Raw genomic sequence first — 20,286 nt, forward strand, 5'->3', positions numbered from 1 at the left:
TTGTTATAAATAAAAAGAAACAGTTACAAACGCATACGTCTTTTGAGAGAAGAGCAACACTTTGTTTGATGAACATGTATGCCTTGATAATGTTAACGTACGTAAGCTGTTTTGGAAGGAGACTGTATAAGTAAGGGAAGTTAATTGAGATCATAGTGCAAGCGCAAGTTTGTTTTGTACATACTTTTTGTGTAAAAGTTTTGATTGTATATGTATAAACAGCGTTTATAGTCGAAAAAATATACATGTGACGTTGTAAATACGATGTTTAGTTGAGTTTTGTATCATTGATGACACCATGGTATTTTAATTTCAATTCCATGAATCACGTTTCACGAAATACCGCCCATGTATTTCGTAGAAATGTCTTAACAATTATTGCAGTGTTTAATACAATAGCTTTGAGACTTCCATTATCGTTAATGCAGCAATCATCGGTGAATATATATATATATATATACACATGTGAGTATTTTGCTTCATCGCTAACACTTGTACAAAACTGAGCACTTCATATTAAGTACAGTAAGCTATTAACAAATTTATGCCTAGTGGACTCTCCCATCCTTCTAAATTGGATCAATTTATTTCCAAAATTAGGGATATCTAGTATATTTATTTCTTTATTTAGAATATTTCTTACAGAAATTCCTTTAAGCAAAGAGCGCAGACCCTGATGAGACGCCGCATCATGCGGCGTCTCCTCTGGATCTACGCTGTTTACCAAGGCCTTTTTTTCTAGACGCAAGGCAGTTAATTCGTTGTAGTACACGCAGCTTGAATTCACACACACCTCCGCGCACTTGTGCTGATTTTGCTTTAATCAAAACGCTTGGTCAAATTAAAGCGGATTTGTTAGCACAGGCACCCTGGATTATGTAGTTAATTAACGTCTTTGGAATAACAAAGGCATTCTAGATTTACTTGAAGTTTATTTTAGGTTTATATATCAACCCCCCCCCCGCCCTCCAAAAAAAAGATAAATCTTCAATATATTGCTGTTTTACTGATTGATTTCATAAAGTACAAAGACAGGCCGTGTTATAATTATTTAAAACCATTTATTATATTTAATCCTCACTTTTAGACATGATCTTCATTTGTTGAAGGTTGTTTTGTCAACTGTTGTATTTGATAAAGTAATGTTTATACAAAAGTATCATTATTTTTCAAATCTGTGAAAGCATTCTTGAATATCAACATATATTAAGCTACACTATTTAGACACTTTCTAAATAATAGCAGACTAACAATAATCTGTATGTACATATATATATTTTTAACAAGTTTGTTTGACTTAAAACAATCAGAGAACGAACTTCAACGAATGAACACTTCATATAAATGAAGATGTGAAATAAAAAATGTGCACTTCACTACGATGATAACTACCCTAAATGCATTAAAGGGGCCTTTTCACAGATTTTGGCATTTTTTTGACTTATTCATTAAATGCTTTATATTGATAAATGTAAACATTGGATCATAAAAGCTCCAGTGAAAAATCAAGAAAAAAAATAAAAAAAGGAAAAGAACATTGACCGGAGAAGGTTTCGAACCAGTGACCCATGGAGTCCTGCCAGAGTCCTGAAGTAAAAACGCTTTAGCCTACTGAGCTATTCCGCCGAGTACACATTTAGACGTATTTTATACCTTATATAAGCAATCTTCGTAGTTTCACAAAATTTAACGACAAAAACAGAACTCTCCAAATTATTCAATCGTTTCGCGTTGCAACGCTTTATAATTTTTAGGTTTTAAAATCGTCAAAAGATGCATATAATGGCTATATTAGAGCATGGTTAATGTTAAGTATTACTGTTTCCTCACAAATATCATAACTAAAACGAAAACTTACGAATCTGAAACAACTTTTTTCAATGTTGTCAATTTACCAAAGCGTGAAAAGATCCCTTTAAAGGTGGTAACAAAACAATAACGTTACAATTTAAAAGTGGGTGCATTATATTATGTTGTTATTAACACAAGTTATTCTGTTGCAGTTTGCAAAAATTCAAATGAAGTTTTCTCGTAAGCAATTAGATAATCACATATCTTTTATATATCGAATCTGAATCAGACCAACCCTTCGTCTTTCATGACCATTGCTTTTTCAAATAATATTGTTTGGTCAATTGTTGAATCATAACTCCATAAACCGCACAGAAGAAGCCCCTTTCCCTGTAGAATAATGGCTGTATAATAAATCGTTAAACCATAATAAAACCATCGTAAACTCTGTAGACTGAAACTTGTCGAAACACTTATATGCTGTGTACTTGCAATAGACTGTATTCTGTTCCATACAAACAACGCGATGATCATTAATTTTGCACCTGTGGGTAAATGGTTCTTATCACAATAGGCACCTTGTTATTGATGATGAATAGGGTCTGATCTTCCTTTTGCTACTATCCTTTTTTTCTGGAAAGATATTTTATCGCTCGTAAGAAGATTAATGTCTTTGTTAGCACCTTTCGAGAGTTTCCCACGAATCGGAATGTATGTATTTGAACAGATGATCAATGGAAACACCATATACTCTGTTCAAATAAAGTATATGTATAACGAGTACCATTACACATGTTTTACAATGATGAATAAGTCATAGATTTCATAGTGAAATGGTACATTGAAAAGGCGTTGACAGGAAGCAAAACCTATTTTCATGTAAAAACCTCTCGCAGATCACAGCTTATTCAGCGAGATTGGTAAGTATTCTAACGCTTCAATTTCTTATCTCATTTCAATTGTATAAAATGTTGTATCAAAAAAAGATTACTTTCCGCACTACACTGTTATTATTACTTAACGTGGTGTTTAAGGTTCCTTTTAAAGTATGTTTGAACATATTTATTATATGACTATTGTTGTAACTATGTACACTACAAAGCACCAATTAGGAAACATGCCTGTACATTTCTTCAAGTTTAGTAATCATTAAAGCCTGTGTCATAAACTGGCAATAACGATAGTTGATTTCTGTTTCGCTAAATTGTCGTTAATACATTTGTAGCCGGGGTTTGAGTTTATAACACAACCTGGGTTTTACGTTCCAAGCTTTTAATACTATAAAGTATAAATGATGTAAATGATGGCCTGAAGCATGAATAAAGATCATGTTATAATATGCAATACAATACAATTACAATTCAAGAAAATACATTTATATAAAATAATATGCAATACGATGTAATTCAAGAAAATACAATTATATAAACTTAGAATAATGCACTCACCAGTGACCTCAAGACTTATTGTAGAAAGTGGCAATTGGAAAAAGCCTACTACCTCTTACAAGGTTTTACAAAAAAGTGACCAAATGTTGAGTTATGATTTAAAATTATGTAGATGACTATGAAATCATCTCACAAAAAAAGAATGCACTGTTAGTAATTAAACTCACTCATACATCACAAAGTATCTCTCACACTGAACTTCTCTCAGTCTTGATTAGGTTAGTATTGTTAAAAGGATTAGTGTCAGAGTGAATACCCTGTTACACATTAAATGTAACAAGAAATATCTTTAAAAAAGATATACGGCGTTGATTGTGGTCGATGTTTATGAACGATCAAAAGTTCTCTCTATGAGATAAAAAGTAGCGGATGCCTTTTTTTCTGCGCAGTTCTTAGCTACATCACAAGCAAATCAATTACGGGGTGTTGCGCCAGATTTCGTGGCTTATTTTGCTTTATGTGATATTATTACTCAGACATCTATATTTACAGAATAGAAAAACACAAGAAACATGAAAATAAACGAGTGCATATAGGTCAGCCGGCAATACTCGAATCTTATTTAATTGCATAATTATAGTATAGTGAATTATTATGATCATGCTTAATAAACTGGTCTAAATGGATAAATATTTCTAATTAATTTTATCAAAATTGGTACTTATCATGCAAGTGTTGAAAACATATTAAAAATCGATGATTGACATACCACAATAATATCGCCGAATATCTTTATTTAGTATCTTTCTGATCAAAACAGACTTCAAGTGCACAAAGTTTACGAGACGGCGTTTATATAAAGATTTCTGCAACTGACCGCAAACTGACCTTGATACCTTGCGGATTGGAATGCAATGCATTAAAGTTAGGTAACAATTCTGCTGCTGAAACGACGGCTTGTTTACGTCAACTGTACACGACCAAGGCAACAGCTGTGCCTAAAATATTGATATATCGACAAAGCGACTAAACGAACTATTTACTCCATCAGACAAAAATAGCATAGATTCATTTTTTTCCTTCAATGAAAAGATCGCAACCCCTTCTGCGAACTCCGGTGATGAACTGTAAATAAACTCTGACTTTCACACACTGGCCGCGAATTGACCCGAAACCTCGCGGGTTGAAATGCAATGCAAGTAAGTACTAAATATAAGAATATAGCCTTTAGTATAAACGCTTTTGCGCTGGTAATTCTCTGAAAATAAAAGGTGAGCGCACAGACTGTATTTATGTCGAAAATTGATTGAGAAACTGTTCTATCTATTGAGCCTTTTCATTAGAGATAAAATTGTTTCATGCAGTAAAACAGTGTTACAAAGACGCGAATATGTTTCCAATGTTCTGGTGTTATACTCAAATCAGCCAATGGAATAAATGAAGTGTATTCATTCGTACCTAGCCGCGGGAAATTTTATTTGAATATTATTGGACACTTACCAAGGTCAAGTCAGGGTGAAAAGCTGGCTTAATACAGCTTACGCCGAAAAACATTTATGATAAAGCGGTCGTGTATATGATTGACCTGTATATTGCTATACAGCTGAAGAATAACTTGGCAAACAGCAGTAGCGTATTCAATTGTTTAATGCACGTACAATATATGCAAGTGGTTAAGTTAAATAGTTAATATGTAACGTTAATGCAATATGTGTTTTCCTGATCACCCCAACTTTTTGAAAAAAAATGAAAACGATATTTAAATAATATTATTTTATCTGTATGTGATTTTACACGGATTTTAAATGCCAGCTTTTTATGTCCACATGCATGTATTAGAAGGTTTTATTTAAAATCTGTCCCGTTCCGGGATATTTAATTAATAATTAAACTTACAAGACATGCGCAGTCCATGTCTGTGAAACCTTTTAATTTCATTTACCAAAACTTAGCTTTAATTTTATATCAAATATAATAGTATTAACTTTGAAGACCAGATTCTAATACAACGCTCACATTTAAGTTGACGATGAGAAACACCAAAACAAACAATCACCTTACGTTGTAAATTTGCAATGTGACTTGGTTCTGTGAATATTTTTAGAATAAAGAATAAACCATTCAATAGACGTAATAATTTTTGTTTTTGCTTATTCTTAATTGACACGTAAAACTGTCTGAACGAATCAATAGACATTGTGTGGATCAGAGGACAAAACAAACGTTAATTGTTTCTACTTACATCGGTAAAACATTAGGGCAGGTAAGCCGATAAAACATTTTGGTGTTTTTTAATAAACAGATGTCATTAACCACTTTAAGTTTAATAGAGTTATTTGTCAAACACTGCAATAATGTATTTAATATGATGGATTTGATTTCATTACAATTGAGTGAATATGATCGAAATCAGAAAACTAATCGAAAACTCAACCGGGAACACCAAAACAAAAAATCAGTGTTTGAACAAATACTTAGGATCGGGATCTTAGAAACAAACAACTCGTAAGATTTTATTGCTGAAAGGTAACACAGTTCGATTGAGGGAGCTAGTATAAGTGAGAATTGCAGTGTTTGAATGAAAGCTGTATTGGTGATCATTTAACATGTTGCTTTGCTATCTGACAGTCTACCTTTAACAGCGTTTGACACTGGACGGGGTGAATGGCCGTCACCTATCTGTTAGCAAGCACTTGTACTTTAAACTCGACAGTTTTTAGTTGTTAACAAAACAAAATTGATTACGAGACAAACACTATATGAAAAAGAAAAAAAACGATAACACAACGAGAACAGGAGGAGCAAACCAAAGTAAAAAAGAGACAAAAGTTTTACATTTTTTCGTGTCAGAGACGGTCTGAAGTGAATACATCATATCAGGAGGGAAGTTTTCTGAAGATAATCTTATTCGTGATAGAGCTATATAACAAAGGGGTCAAACATGTCTACGGACCACCACACGATGGGGGAAAAGCATGAGAAGCATGCGGTTCTAATTGCCATGGACGGAAGTGAAAACGCAGACTACGCCTTCCAATGTACGTATAAATAAATATATTGTTTTCATAGTATTAACATTTTTATGATATTATATATTAAACACATATTATTAATTTCATATAAATAATAACAAAATCTACTTGCATGGAACTTGATTTATGTAAATGTCATTGTGTATTTTATACAGAGGTTGCAAAAACAGACATTTAAGTGTTTGTTCATTACCCTTTATATAATGTTTGCTTTTGCTGCATGACAGGCCGCTAATTATAGTGTAGCGAGCTTTTTTAACCAAACTTAAAATGTATCTTTTTTTTACCTTCTTCGATGGAGTTCTGAGCAACGTGTAGGTTTTTAATTCATCTTTCTAAACAGCTGATTGATTTATCTTTTTGACCTATATGAAGTGTATAAAGTGTGTGTGACAATAATAGTGTTATTGGTTTTAAAATATATACATTTTTTTAATATTTCCTTTTATGCAAAAGGATAGTAAAATAGTTTCTAATATGTCTTAAATGATGTTTGCATACGAAGCAGATTTCAGTTTGCTGTTTTCCGTATGAGCTATTTTCGCTGATGTTTAGACATACACCGTAACGTCCATCTCCACGAGGCGCATATATTAACATTAATTTTCTAGTTGATAAACAATGAAACTTAAAACAGAAACACGCCTCAAGAATAATTATCTACATAAGTATTAATTTATAATGTATGAACATCTCTCGTTTAGTTGATACATCATCCAATACAATTGCACACATAAATAAGTTGAGTTCAACGCTCTAGCTCGATTTATGACCTACTTCGGTGTACTGTTCTATTTTTTATATAGAAATATTTATTTAACATTAAATATTTTCATTGCCCAACTTCGCACGACCTTATCAATGTGTACTGCAAAACGAACGAATTGGTTTATTTGTGGTAAATGTGTTGACAATAATTTCACGCGTTGCTAACATGTCTCTTGCAATATGTTTTAATAGAAAGAGCGTGTTAAATCATTGTTTCCATAAAAACAGCGTGCACAATTAACACTTCTACTGTCTGATGAACGCATTAGTAAGCAAGAGCCTGTCATAACATTTGAAGTAATCGGCCTAAAATATGCATTTATGATCACTTAAATGTGTGTACATGGTAAATTACGCACGAAGTAGTATGTAAACTATAATTGGTGATACCTACCGCTAATTATCCCCCGCCATAGGCGGAGGGATATTGTTTTGGCGCTGTCCGTCCTTCCGTCGGTCCGTTCGTCCGTCTTTCAGTCCGTCCGTCCGTCCGTCCGTCCAGACTTTTGATTCCGGAGCCATATCTTGGAAGTGCTTTGGCGGATTTCATTGAAACTTGGTATGATTATATATATGGATAAGAGGATGATGCACGCCTAATTGCATTGTACACCATTTGTTAATAACAGAGTTATGTTCCTTTGAATCTTGGAAAAATGCTTTTTTGTGTCCGGAGCCATATCTTGGAATTGCTTCGACGGATTTCATTGAAACTTGATATGAGTGTTTAATGGATAAAAGAATGATGAACGCCAATTTGCATTGTACAACATTTGATAATAAAGGAGTTATGGCCCTTTGTATCTTGAAAAAAATGCTTTTTGGGGTGTCAAATATAACACTTTTGTGTCCAGAACCATATTGGCGGGGGATATCAATTCAAAAAATTTGCTTGTTGTATATAGTATCTCTTCAAGCTTTTATATTAGGGAATGTTTAAACAATATGCATGTTTTCACTGAATTCCGTATATTGCATATTTAAGATAGTGTATACAATATTTATGTTTACACTGAATACCATAGATGCTTAATATTTTATAAATTGAATTTATACATTAATTTTTCATTCTAGGCATCTTAGACCGTTCTCCTTTCGTTAATGTATTACATGTGAACTATTGAGGTCGAAAGAAGCTTATGCTGATATGTTTTTGTCTGTTAAATGAATCATTAACATTCAATGTCTTGTTCTGAGAAAACTGGGCTTAATTTATGTGAGTAAAGTGTCGTCCTAGATTAGCCTTTGCAATCCGCACAGGCTAATCAGGGACGACACTTTTTGCTTTAACGGTATTTTTCACTGTCTTGTTCTGAGAAAACTGGGCTTAATTTATGTGCGTTAAGTGTCGTCCTAGATTAGCCTTTGCAATCCGCATAGGCTAATTAGGGACGACACTTTCCGCTTTAACAGTATTTTTAGTTCCAAGGAAGTCCCTCCTTACCGAAAATCAAGTTTAGGCGGAAAGTGTCGTCCCTGATTAGCCTGTGAGGACACTTTACGCACATGAATTAAGCCCAGATTTTTCAGAACAAGACACATTTGGTTATAAAACAGAAAAAAATATTCATAGCAATTTCCGTACGGTTAATGATATATTAATTTACGTTGATGTTTTCGTTGGACTATTACCATGTTAACTTAACCAATTGTTAGGAAATGAACACTGAAGAAATGACTATTATACAACTATAACAATAACACGATCTATAGTTTGCCCTTTTAAATTAAGCTATTATGTCATTGCACAAGCCTTTAAGTTTACATTACAAAATATCCAACCATATATTTGGAGGCAAACACGAGAACATAACATGTAGCAACAGTATACACTTATTTCATGGATGCGCGGTGAACAGTCAAAACTGTTTCCCAAGGTTTCAGGGATGACTTTGGTACTGTTGCCCGAGGCCGATAGGTCGACAGGCCGAGGGCACCAGTTCCAAATATCAGCCCTTTTTAACACAAGCTTTCAAAGGAAATAGAAGATATTTATGTAGGTCCATGTATATATATAAACTTTAAAATAAAATAAACAACCGAGCAACAAGGAATAATTGAAGTTACGGTTTAAGCAAGCGGATGCAATTTAAAGCTGATAATGGTGCATTATAACATAAAATGTTAATACTATTTATTCATTAATTAAATTTGGCATGTCTTTCGTTTGAAACTGGTTGCTCTTGACTAAACGCATCTTTAGATAAGTTCTGAAATGAGTAGCTCTGGTTTTTTATTGAAGTAAAACCATCTTAGACCTCGTGATTATTCCGCTTTGTTTCATGTTTTAAATATCTCAAATTTTCAAAAGTCTTACTATGTCTCTTAGATCTTCCTACATGCATCGATCTTTCAGATTCATTTATATATCAGATTTGTCGGGTATTGAAAGCAGAAGCGATGGCATTTGGTCTAAGTGGATTCTCTAATGAAGCCTTGATAAAGATAATAAGAACTAGAAAGCCTCAATCATTTTTACCAATCTCGCACAAAGCTAATGTCTTTTGTTATATTAAAAGAAAAAAATATGTAAACGGATGTGACTGGTGCTTAACGAAGATTCACTCCGATCTGAACCGTTTTAGCTTTAGCCGTTCTTTACAAGTCAAATACAGTTTGTCCATAATATCAATAAGTGCCAGAAAAAAAGAAACAACATGTTGCATGCCATGATCAACCTTGAATTGTTTTTCCAGTTTTAGTTACTTTAATTGTAGGATCACAACAAAATGAAGACTGAACAAAAGCTTACACACCGTATGTGAATGCATTTACCTATGTGTGCAGCCTTTCAAAACATATAATGATAATTCATGTTTTCCATTTCTCTTCAGGGTACATGGAGCACCTCCATAAACCGAGCCACTACGTGGTAATATTACACGTGCCTGAGAGACATGCATTCATGGTCGGACGTGAGTACCTGAAGTTTTAGGCTAGGGTCTCCCTTTTGTTACGATATTGTTTGAGATAGGATCATTGTATTAAATTGCATATATACAATGACACTAAAATGTACTCATTACCCGACAGTTGTTTACCGGTCATGGTTGTTCCTGTCAGATACTGTGTGCGTTACAAATTCACATTCTCATGTTCATGTGTGTTTTTTCACTTGCTCATGCTTTTAAACAAGTAATGTTATAGGTTAACACTAATTAATAACAACTATTTCAATTTATTTATTAGAAATATAAACTATTTGAATTAATTAATATACGATTTGATAAATATTTTAAATAACTGCGGAGAAATATGCATTTATTAAGTTATAACAATTATACTGCGAGGATCTTTTTCTTATTATATGTGTTAACAGCGAGTCGGTTATCCGGGATGGAATTACAGGGTAGGGTTAATATTGTTGGCTTGGTTACTGAATAACAATTATCATGCTTTCGTTATGTTGTACTAAACCACTAAGTGCACACTATGAATTTAAATTTAACACGAAATGTTGCCTGGACAACATAAAGATTTATACAGAGAAAAACCATAGGCAGCAACAAAAGATTTGTAATATATATTAACACGCATGGCTTTGAAACAATTTAACACTTAATAAATGCAGTTGTGTTTATATAGGAAGTGTATGATGCACTAGATTTTATTGAAGTATCTAATTGAATGCCATCTGTATCTCTTTTGAAATCATTTAATCGTATGTTTATGTACAAGATAGGAATAGTACATGTTGCAGCTAAACCTTCAGTTGTGAATTCTAACACAATATACTAGACGATATGCCTCATTGATTGGTTTCTTATAAAAAAATTACAACACCTATTTCCATGCATGTCTTAGTAACATCCTAAAGAAAGATCATACATTTTTCATTTACAGTTTCAAACACAAGTTATGAAACCTGGTTATTTTCAAATGTACATTAATTGTCCCGAAAAAGACTTCAAAATAGACAATTCTTAGCAAAAACACTCAATAAATGTGCCTATGATATACGTTCGTGGCCACGTTTTCAGCGCTAGGCGGCACAGGGGACGTTACGGCAATCACAGGGGACGTTACGGCAATCACACTTATGATGAGAGAAGAGGAGGAGAAGGAGAAAGCGCTGTTGGAACGGCTGGCTAAGAAACTTAAGGACGGTGGGGTAAGATTGTTCAACCCGGTTTATGTATCAACTCAGTAGCTTTTTCAAATCAGCCCCTTATGATTCCATTTCATTAAAAGTGGTGTTACTGTGATAAAAATGCAAACTGTAAATGAAAATAATCGATGTTTGGTCAATATCGTAAAAACCATTGCGTAGTATAAACATTTGTTTTACAAAATTCACTAAGAAACCGCATATATATATATATATATATATATATATATATATATATATATATATATATATATATATATATATATATATATATATCTACCAGTTTTATATTGACTGAAATAACGTTTACTCCATCGACATGCACATAGCTACTTCTTACAACAAGGTTATTAAAAGTAAGGAAATAAGGAAAGAAATATCCCTAAAAGTATAACAATAACACGATATCCTCGATAAGACAAACAATAACGACGAAAATTGCGAAATTCAAGTTGAACACCGCATATTTTGCTTCATAGATTGGAGGTAAAGTGAAAAGCGTTGCGGGCAGGCCAGGAGAGGTGATAGTGACGGTAGCAGACGAAGAGAAGGCGCTGTTTGTCATCTGCGGGTCACGTGGTAAGGGCACTTTACGACGCACGTTTTTAGGTTCCATAAGCGACTACGTTCTTCACCACTCACACGCACCCGTGTTGATATGCAAACACAAGGGATTTCAAAAGGATCTTGGGACGGAATCGCCGTCACTGAAGCATCGCATCATGAACTCACCACTGTTTAAGAGAAAGAACAAGGACTCGCCAAAGATGGAGAAAAAGAATACAGAGTCCGAGTCCAAGGAATGAAATTGAGACTTTGGTGCATTTGAATGATTCTTATTATTATCCCGATTGTCTCCACGCGCAGTTACACATAACATTACACGTAATTTAATACATTGAAATGCTACATTTCATGCACATTTGCATGCATGGGAATGTTCAATATTTACCTGTCGATAAGCCACCTATATTTTAAAGTTTTACAAAAGGCGAACATATGTAATTGTTAGTCACGATGATTATACTTATTAGAATATAAGTATTGATTGCAATAAAATATTATTTTTGTCTTGACATATTTTACCAACCAAAGTCCTAATTAATTACTATATTTTGTCATGTTAAGTTGCACCATATTTTCCCATCAATTGTATTAAGATGGATACGGTGAAATGCGGTCATGCCTTACATCTAATCCATTTAGTATATAGATCTTAATATGTTTCGTTTCTTTAAAAAACGTTCTACATTACTGAACAAACAAACCAACCCATTGTACATAGTTTGACATGCGCAGCATATACTTTTTCCAATCATTAAAAAAATTTAATGTAAAACCTTCAACTTCGGTAAACAAATAGATAACATTTTCCGCAAAGAGACGAAAATTAAAACACACTTTCTCAAAGAGCATTCTAAGCTTATTCCATTTCAAAAATAAATTATATGGCATGTGATATATAGGACAGAACTCGACACTTGTTATTTTTCGTTTTTTTAAACGTGTTTGTCCGGCTTCTTTAAAGTCCAGTAACTCACCTTCCACTACACTACTGTCTAAATCTTTATAAAACAACAACACTGATTTGTAAGCTGTCCTTGCACACTGGTTGAGACATAAATATCGCAACGAGTCTTGTAAAAGGCAAGCCTGTGTGAGCGTAAATAATTATGAGTTTTTCAAGAGTTTGTTTAACATTTAGACAAAATAGTTTGCTGTTATGTATAGGCGACAATATTTCTTTGACATTTGTTTGCTACACACACTGTACTATGTTAAATGCAATAACCGTTTGGAATAGAATTTATTTCTACCGAAGGCAATTTGCTGATTTCCGCGCAAACCAGGAAACACAAAAGGAAAGGCAACTAAACAAAACCCGACATTAAAGGGATCTTTTCACGTTTTGGAAAATTGACACGATTGAACAAAATTGTTTCAGATAGTTACGCAAATGTTCGTTATAGTTATGATATTTGCGAGGAAACAGTGATACTGAACAGTTACAATGCTCTTAAATATCTCTTATAAGCATCTTTTGACAATTTAAGCAAGATACAAATATGAAGCGAATCGATTGAATAATTTTGAGTTATATTATTATCGTTGTATTTTGTGACACTACGTCGATTGCTTATAGCGCTATAGTGCGTTCTTTTAGTGCGCATGCGGGAAGATATGGCGGTGTTTTAAAATGTAAATGAAAAAAAAGAAAAAAAATGTAATAAACAGTGTTATAGCGACTTTATCGAACAATAAACTTTCGTGGAAATAACCATCCGTTTCCACGTAAATTTTTCATGGTGTGTAAATGTGGATTTAATGGGATTTGATGGGAAAACGCAAAAAGCGGTATTTCGCCTCCTGACCAGGTAAAGCCTAAACCAAAACAAAGTCGAAAAAACAACATAGCATACGATGGGCGCACGGCAGATTGGAGTGGGCTTTCTCAACAGCAGCATCAACAGCAGAATACAAGCGATCCAGTATCACAGGGTATGACGATTTTTCAGTATTCATCTGGTACCCGGGTCCCACTCAATTGGACGTGCGTTGAACATATAAATAGCCGATGTTCGCCTCCCTATAACCAATTTTGGCAATCGCCTGCTAATACTCATAATACTCATATGAGCCCAATGAACAGTGAATAGGAATAATGGCCAGAACATGGTTGACTTTGACTTTGCGAAAATGTTTCTGAACAAGCTTGACAATATTGATAAAAAACTTATAGATAACTTTCAAATATCACGTTAAGATAAACCTGTTTCGAGAAAAGATGCGAGCAAAACCGAAAAAAATACAGATTTTTCCTGCGGATTATGAAACCGTTTCAAAAACAGCCAAAGATAACAAAACCAACATAACAAACATTAAACGTGACCTAAAAACTATGACTGCCGAAAATTTGAACTTGAACAAGTAAACTAATCACTTTAGGAAGACGTGATCAATTAGGGCCAACCTCTAATTTTTTGAAATCATGGAAGTGGTTGAAACTGAGCAGTGGTTGATCGGTAGGTCACTCAATTCATCGGATGGCACCCAAGAAGCTTCCGATGAACCGGTCGACGCTTCAAACGGTGAACCGCTCGACGCTTCCGGTGACATGCCGCATGTATCGATGGGAAGTACGAAATATGATCGATCTCGAACGGAAGACTGCATGTCAAATGTCATGCGGTTCCACTTACATATTTCGGATCCAGAAAGTGCGATTCAGAGTGACCGGTCACTTAAAATCTGAATATACCAAAGGAATAATGTAAGGCTCAAAGTGGCAAAATTCAAAGATACCCAGTCAATTATGTACATCAAGAACGCAATCAAGCGTGTAGATCTACGTCGATCACCATACAACGTGACTGAGCAATGCTCTGCGGATGTCTTGGAGCGCCGAAAGGTCCTTGTTGGCCAAATAATGCAAGTCAGGCGTAATGGGAAGCGTGCCGTTCTCGTCCACGACAAACTCTTCGTCGATGGTGGTCTTTTTGTGCTGACCTCTACGCTGCCGCCGGATGAAGATTCTGATGAAAAGTATGAACTGAGTATTTGCTCTTGGAATATTAATGGGCTGAAAAGTTGTATAAATGATGAAGATTTTGTTTACTTTGTTAACCTATATGATCTTGTACTTTGTTGTGAAACTTGGGTAAAACAAGCCAATGAACTTGATTTAGAAGGCTATGAATCTATGAATATGTCTGGTTATTTAGATAACAGCACGTACTGTAAACGCGGACATGGTGGAGATCGTCTGTTTTATGAAACTTTTTTGAAAATAGGTTTTTCAGTAATAGACCCTGACAATCGGGATGCTATCTGGATTAAACTAGACAGCTCATTTGTTCATACCTCTTTTGATTATGTTTAAAAAACGGTAACACCATTCAGTAACGTGACTATTCGTTTAGATTGTTTTGCCGTAGTGTTGAATTAAGTGAAATAATGTTAACACAAATTTATTAATTCTGATTAATCTGTTTTAACATTCTTTAACAAAACAGCACATTTTGAGACCCTGTCAAAGGACAGAAAAGTTACAATACTATTATGCACAAACGAATTCCGTTTGGTTTAAAGAATTGGAGAACATACAATAACCAAATAACACTACATATTCATGTACACGCGAAATCACAATTTTCACTTCACGACAATCACAATCACCCTAAATGCATTACATGTGGTAACGAAGGTGACAACACATGTTACAATTTAAAAGTGGGTGCATGGCATTTGTTGCATACTGAGCGTTGTTTTATCAACAAATGCATTCATACTGCTAAAATTGAATGAAATTTGAATGGCTCATTTCTCGTACGATATAATGTATGCACGATGTGTAATATATATTTTTGATCGTCTGATGTATTGAGTTTCCTTAATAAATGACTTTTATATTGTAACAGATGCTGGGCAATGATTACAGTGTTAATTTCAAAGTCCTTCCTAAACACAGTATCAATTTCAGAAGTTCGTCCTTCAATACAATCGTAAAAAGGGGAATGCTGGACAAAAGTGAGATCACAACCATCGAATAATTACAAGGTAAACAAGAGATGTGTTTGTCAGAAACACAATGCACCCTACTGCGCCGCTTTGGTACATGTTTTTTACCTTTGACCTTGAAGGATGATCTTGACCTTTCACCACTAAAAATGTGCAGCTCTATGTATGCCAAAAATCAAGTTGCTATGTGAAACCTAAACGCGAATCCTAAACGCAAAGTGTGACAGACAGACGGTCCGATCACTATATGCCCTCCTTCGGGGCATAATAAAATCACAGATGCAGGTAGAAAAAACATCTATGCTGCTGCCAATATGGTAGCTAAGATTATCGATTTCCTAATATTATCTCAAAATGGCAGAACAGTTTTTCACGTTCAACACGAATTGCAAATCGAATGACAAAGGTCTACTAAACCGTTCCAAAACAAGACAAACCGGTCTGACCCGTTTGCTTAGGTACGAGCAATTGATATTTTCTTAGGAGCATTGATATTCAGGACCAACATTCATAACGTTCTGATTCGTCACCCTGTCATTATAGAATGTTAACATACTATATGTATATGAACATTAACGTAGCTAAGTCTCTGTTACGTCTGTGTCAGTAATGACGTACAAATGGCATACATTATTCAATACCTATTTAAAATCGTGTTCAAACGTTTTGACAAATATGAGCATAATTTTCCTTAACAATTCTTCAAATTTAATTATATTGAAAAGTGATCAAATAGTGGTATATTATGTGAGGCAATATTTTGTTTGGAAGAAAAGGGATATTCACAAGGTCAAAATATTAAACTGATAAAGATTTACTCTTTCTGTCGTAAGATATTAAGGAGCTATTTGTATATTTGGAATATGGACTAATACTAATTCACTCTCAATCACTAAAATGTCAAAGGTCAAATGTCACGTGTTGCAACGTATAGTTTTTGCAGTAACAAATACTAATTTCTTGAGAAAGTGTATTTTCGGCCAATATTTACATTTGGCTTTGTTTTCACATTAAATATTATTATGATAAGATTGAAAAACTATACGACAAAAAGAAGTTTTAGATTTTTTTCTCAACACACATGCACGAACAAGTCGAATCACTCTTGCTAAAACACGGTTTTGTAGGAATAATAATATTCGACGCTTCCATTTACTAAGTGATATAAATTCAATGCTTCACGTGTGGTGTACTGTGTAAATAACTAATGTACACTACGCATGATGTTTCAAAATCATATTTTGCTTATTTTAAAAGATAAACTGATAATTTTGCCTGTCATGCACAATCTGGATTTGTTATTGCAAAGACCATTCACCGTTAGCGAAAGGACAAAACGTAAATAAATCGTATCTGTTTCATCAGTTTAATTAAAATTGAAACTATTAACTAGATACAAACACAGTATCGATAAATGTCTTAACTAAAACATTGAACAAATATGACAAGAATGCTTTCGTTTTACACTACAAAATTCTATAAATTATTTGCTTTACTGTAATGGACAGTTTTGTTACTGTATAAAGACTTGCTGATCATAAAAGTTAAAAGTGTCACTATATTAACTATTTCTTTGTAATTTTGGCCTGGGGCGAAGCCCCAAGGCCATAGTAATGATAAAAATTTCTGAGCCTTTCCGAATTACCAAAACTCCGAATTACCACTTAATTCGTGCGCAATAAAGGTAGCTCTTCGCAGATCTCAATAACTCGCCTTGTAAATGCAGATCATCACTATATAACATGACAGTGTCATAAAAAGTGTAAAGAAATAATATTAAAGCAAAATTGCTAAGCATTGGCTACGGCATAATTTTTATTGTTTACATATTCATGCAATAATAAGTTCCTCACTTGACGGTCTAGGCCGAAAAAATATGAGTGTTTACGGAGACAGTAAGAATAATTTTTGTCTGAGAATTTTTTGAAGACCTTAGTACACAATCTGTACACCGTTCTTTATCAGGGTAAGTGGATTTTCTTTTGTATACACATTACAAATGAAGTATGAGTGTATTCCTGATCTGGTAATTATGTAAAAAAGCTTTTTTAGGCTATTGCAAGTGATTTATTTGACGCCAACAATAACAGTTTTTTGCGGCCATGTTGTTGCTGTTGTATATCTTCACCGCCTATGTAGACGAACCTCTACCAGATCTGTAGAGTTGAACAAACGGTTATCATTCCCACCACCGGTATCATGTAGTCCTCCCTCGTCTATGTACACTGTAGTATATACACAAATATTGTCTTTTCATACAGTCTCTTAGCTTCTGCACTCAACCGCTAGGGTCAATCAGTATACATTCGGACAAAGGGAGCAATTTGGACAATACTTCTTCCCAAGCACACTTAATCTAGCCCCAGGCCTTCAGCGCCTACAGCGCTTTGATTTATATAATGCTGTTTATAATTATAAATTCAGCGCACAATACATTTTGTTCAGCAAATAATGAGTGTTATTATTAACATTACTTTAAATATTTTTTTCTGTTATTGCAAAGACCATTCACCGTCACTGAAAGGACAAAACATTATAAATATAAATACAATTACAAATAAAAATTGTAAATGTTTCATTTAATCAAATTTAATTTAATAAAAATTTAAATTATTAACTCAAATAAAATAAAATCAAGTTTTATTATAAGTCGGTACATGTGAAACAAAGAAACATAAGCTGTGAATAGCTATTAACCGACATGTACACTAATAACAATAAATGACATGCATATATAAAACAAACAACAGCTTTAAATGATCAATAATCAATCCTATAGACTATTAAGACATGAGGTATTTAAGAACAAAATATATGCATACAAAGACAAACTTAAAAGAACGGGCAGACTACAAACATTACAAATATAATTGGAAGAAATAGTAAGTTCATTACAAATTTATGTGTAAGTTGCTGTTCTTGAACTCTGTCTAAAAACTGCAATAAAATGGAATACATAAGAAATTGAAAAAAGGAAAATAAGCACAACAGTGCGACAAGTAAGAAATGTCTTAAAAACACATATCCTCCAAATGAGATTTGGAAAGAAATGATCAGCAACCTCCTCACAATTGCATGGCATAATTGGAATATATTTCATAGTTAAAACATGAAAAGCAGCAAATACATGCTCACAAATTATGCAAAAACAAAAACAAAGCAAAAGAAAAAGTGCATGGCATAATTTGAATATATGTCATAGGAAATCATACAAAGCAGCAATTACATGCACACACATTATGCAAAAACCAAGCAAAAGCAAAAGGGACTCTTAGGGCAATAGAGACGGGAAAAGGGATGATAACTACACATAAAAACAAAGCAAGCAGACGAACACAAGGGAAATGCAAGCAGATATAAATGAAGAGCAGTACAAATAAAACTACATGCACACAACTGCAACTAAATAAATAACGCTATGTAGCTGCGGAACAGCAAGAACAAGCGCAACTCTTTCCACTCCATGCGCTGACCAAACTTCGGAAACAATTGTAGTTCGATTGGTCTCTGAAGTTTTGCGGTGGAGAATTCCAAAGCTTGGCCGCGCTGAAGCGGAAAGAGCTGATGCCGTATCTTGTAGTCCTTACCTTAGGTATAACAGCAGTATTTGGGTATCTGAAAGAATATGAGGTCTGTTTAATAGTTAACAAGTCATGTAAGTATGAAGGTATGTCTTTATTTATTATTTTGAAAGATTCTAAAGCTATAGATCTTAAGCGACGCACATTCAAAGATGGTAATTTAGATTTGGATAATAGTTCACAATAGGTAGAAGTATAATCTGAGTAGATGAAACGCAGTGCACGCTCTTGTATTTTTCATTTTTTAGTGTTTACTTTGCCACAGAAATGCCATGTTAACGGACAATAATTAAAATTTGACATAATAAATGAATAATATATGTTTATCCTCCCTAATTTACATATTTTGTTCCCTAGTCTTTTTAACACATTTAATTGCCTTGATGCTTTCCTACAAATATTGGAAATATGAGTATCAAAGTTAAGCCTGAAGTCTATGTTGACACCTAACAGTTTGACTTCCTCGTCACACTTAATTTCAAAGCCATCCAAAGTAAAAGAAATATATGACTCATGTGTTTTCTTACCAAGTGATATTGCTTGAAATACATCAGGATTTGCTTCCATTTTGTTATCAGAGAACCATTGAATTAATGCTATGCTATCATTTTCTAATTTATGTTTTACTGTCTCCAAATTATTATCAGAGAAAGAAAGGGTATTGTCATCTGCGTAATTGTAGAGATTGCTATTTTGTACAAAATGAAAAATGTCATTAATAAAGATATTAAAAAGGACGGGCCCTGAGGAACGCTCTTATATAGGTTTTGAAACGAGCTTTTAATATAATTTAACTTTACACATTGTTTTCTGTTTGATAGATAACTGTCAATAAGTTCAATGGCACTTCCTGTGACACCATAGGCTTCAAGCTTTAGTAACAGCAAATCATGAGGGAGGCAGTCAAATGTTTTTGACAGGTCCATCAAGATTGCTGCTACATACTTATTTTCATCAAGGTCTCTTTTCCAGTCTTCTATTACCCTAAGCAGCGTGGACTGACATCCATATCCAGGTCTAAAGGCTGACAGGGAAGCATGAAAAAGTACATTACAAAAGTCAGATATCTTTAGTATTGATGGCTCTTTCAAATAATTTTG

At 33.9% G+C, this 20,286-nt stretch overlaps 2 protein-coding genes across 3 annotated transcripts in view; both read left to right on the plus strand.

The window, feature by feature from the left end:
* LOC127878679 (universal stress protein Sll1388-like) overlaps positions 1 to 20,286 on the plus strand; it is a 131,766-nt gene that overhangs the window by 10,793 nt on the left and 100,687 nt on the right. The window contains exon 6 of one of the 2 annotated variants that reach the window (XR_008048803.1): positions 13,058 to 13,121. The exons of the other annotated variant lie outside the window; for it this stretch is intronic. The gene's annotated coding sequence lies outside the window, so the exon portion shown is untranslated. Of the gene's footprint in view, positions 1 to 13,057; positions 13,122 to 20,286 lie in introns of those variants that run through there. 2 annotated transcript variants of the gene reach the window in all.
* Positions 5,935 to 12,100, plus strand: LOC127878668 (universal stress protein Sll1388-like). The gene is made up of 4 exons (XM_052425200.1): positions 5,935 to 6,217; positions 9,814 to 9,894; positions 10,960 to 11,090; positions 11,567 to 12,100. Exons 1-4 carry the CDS (start codon positions 6,121 to 6,123, stop codon positions 11,891 to 11,893), a joined length of 636 nt encoding a protein of 211 aa, XP_052281160.1. The 5' UTR covers positions 5,935 to 6,120; the 3' UTR covers positions 11,894 to 12,100.

This window comes from Dreissena polymorpha, chromosome 1 (assembly GCF_020536995.1).
Source record: "Dreissena polymorpha isolate Duluth1 chromosome 1, UMN_Dpol_1.0, whole genome shotgun sequence".
NCBI lineage: Eukaryota > Metazoa > Mollusca > Bivalvia > Myida > Dreissenidae > Dreissena > Dreissena polymorpha.

Bases quoted from the DNA above. Each gene is read 5' to 3' on its own strand.
- LOC127878668 (XM_052425200.1), top strand. From the start codon at position 6,121: ATGTCTACGGACCACCACACGATGGGGGAAAAGCATGAGAAGCATGCG. The intron at 6,218-9,813 runs GTACGTATAAAT...ATTTCTCTTCAG, and splicing joins CGCAGACTACGCCTTCCAAT to GGTACATGGAGCACCTCCAT. The intron at 11,091-11,566 runs GTAAGATTGTTC...TTTGCTTCATAG, and splicing joins AGAAACTTAAGGACGGTGGG to ATTGGAGGTAAAGTGAAAAG.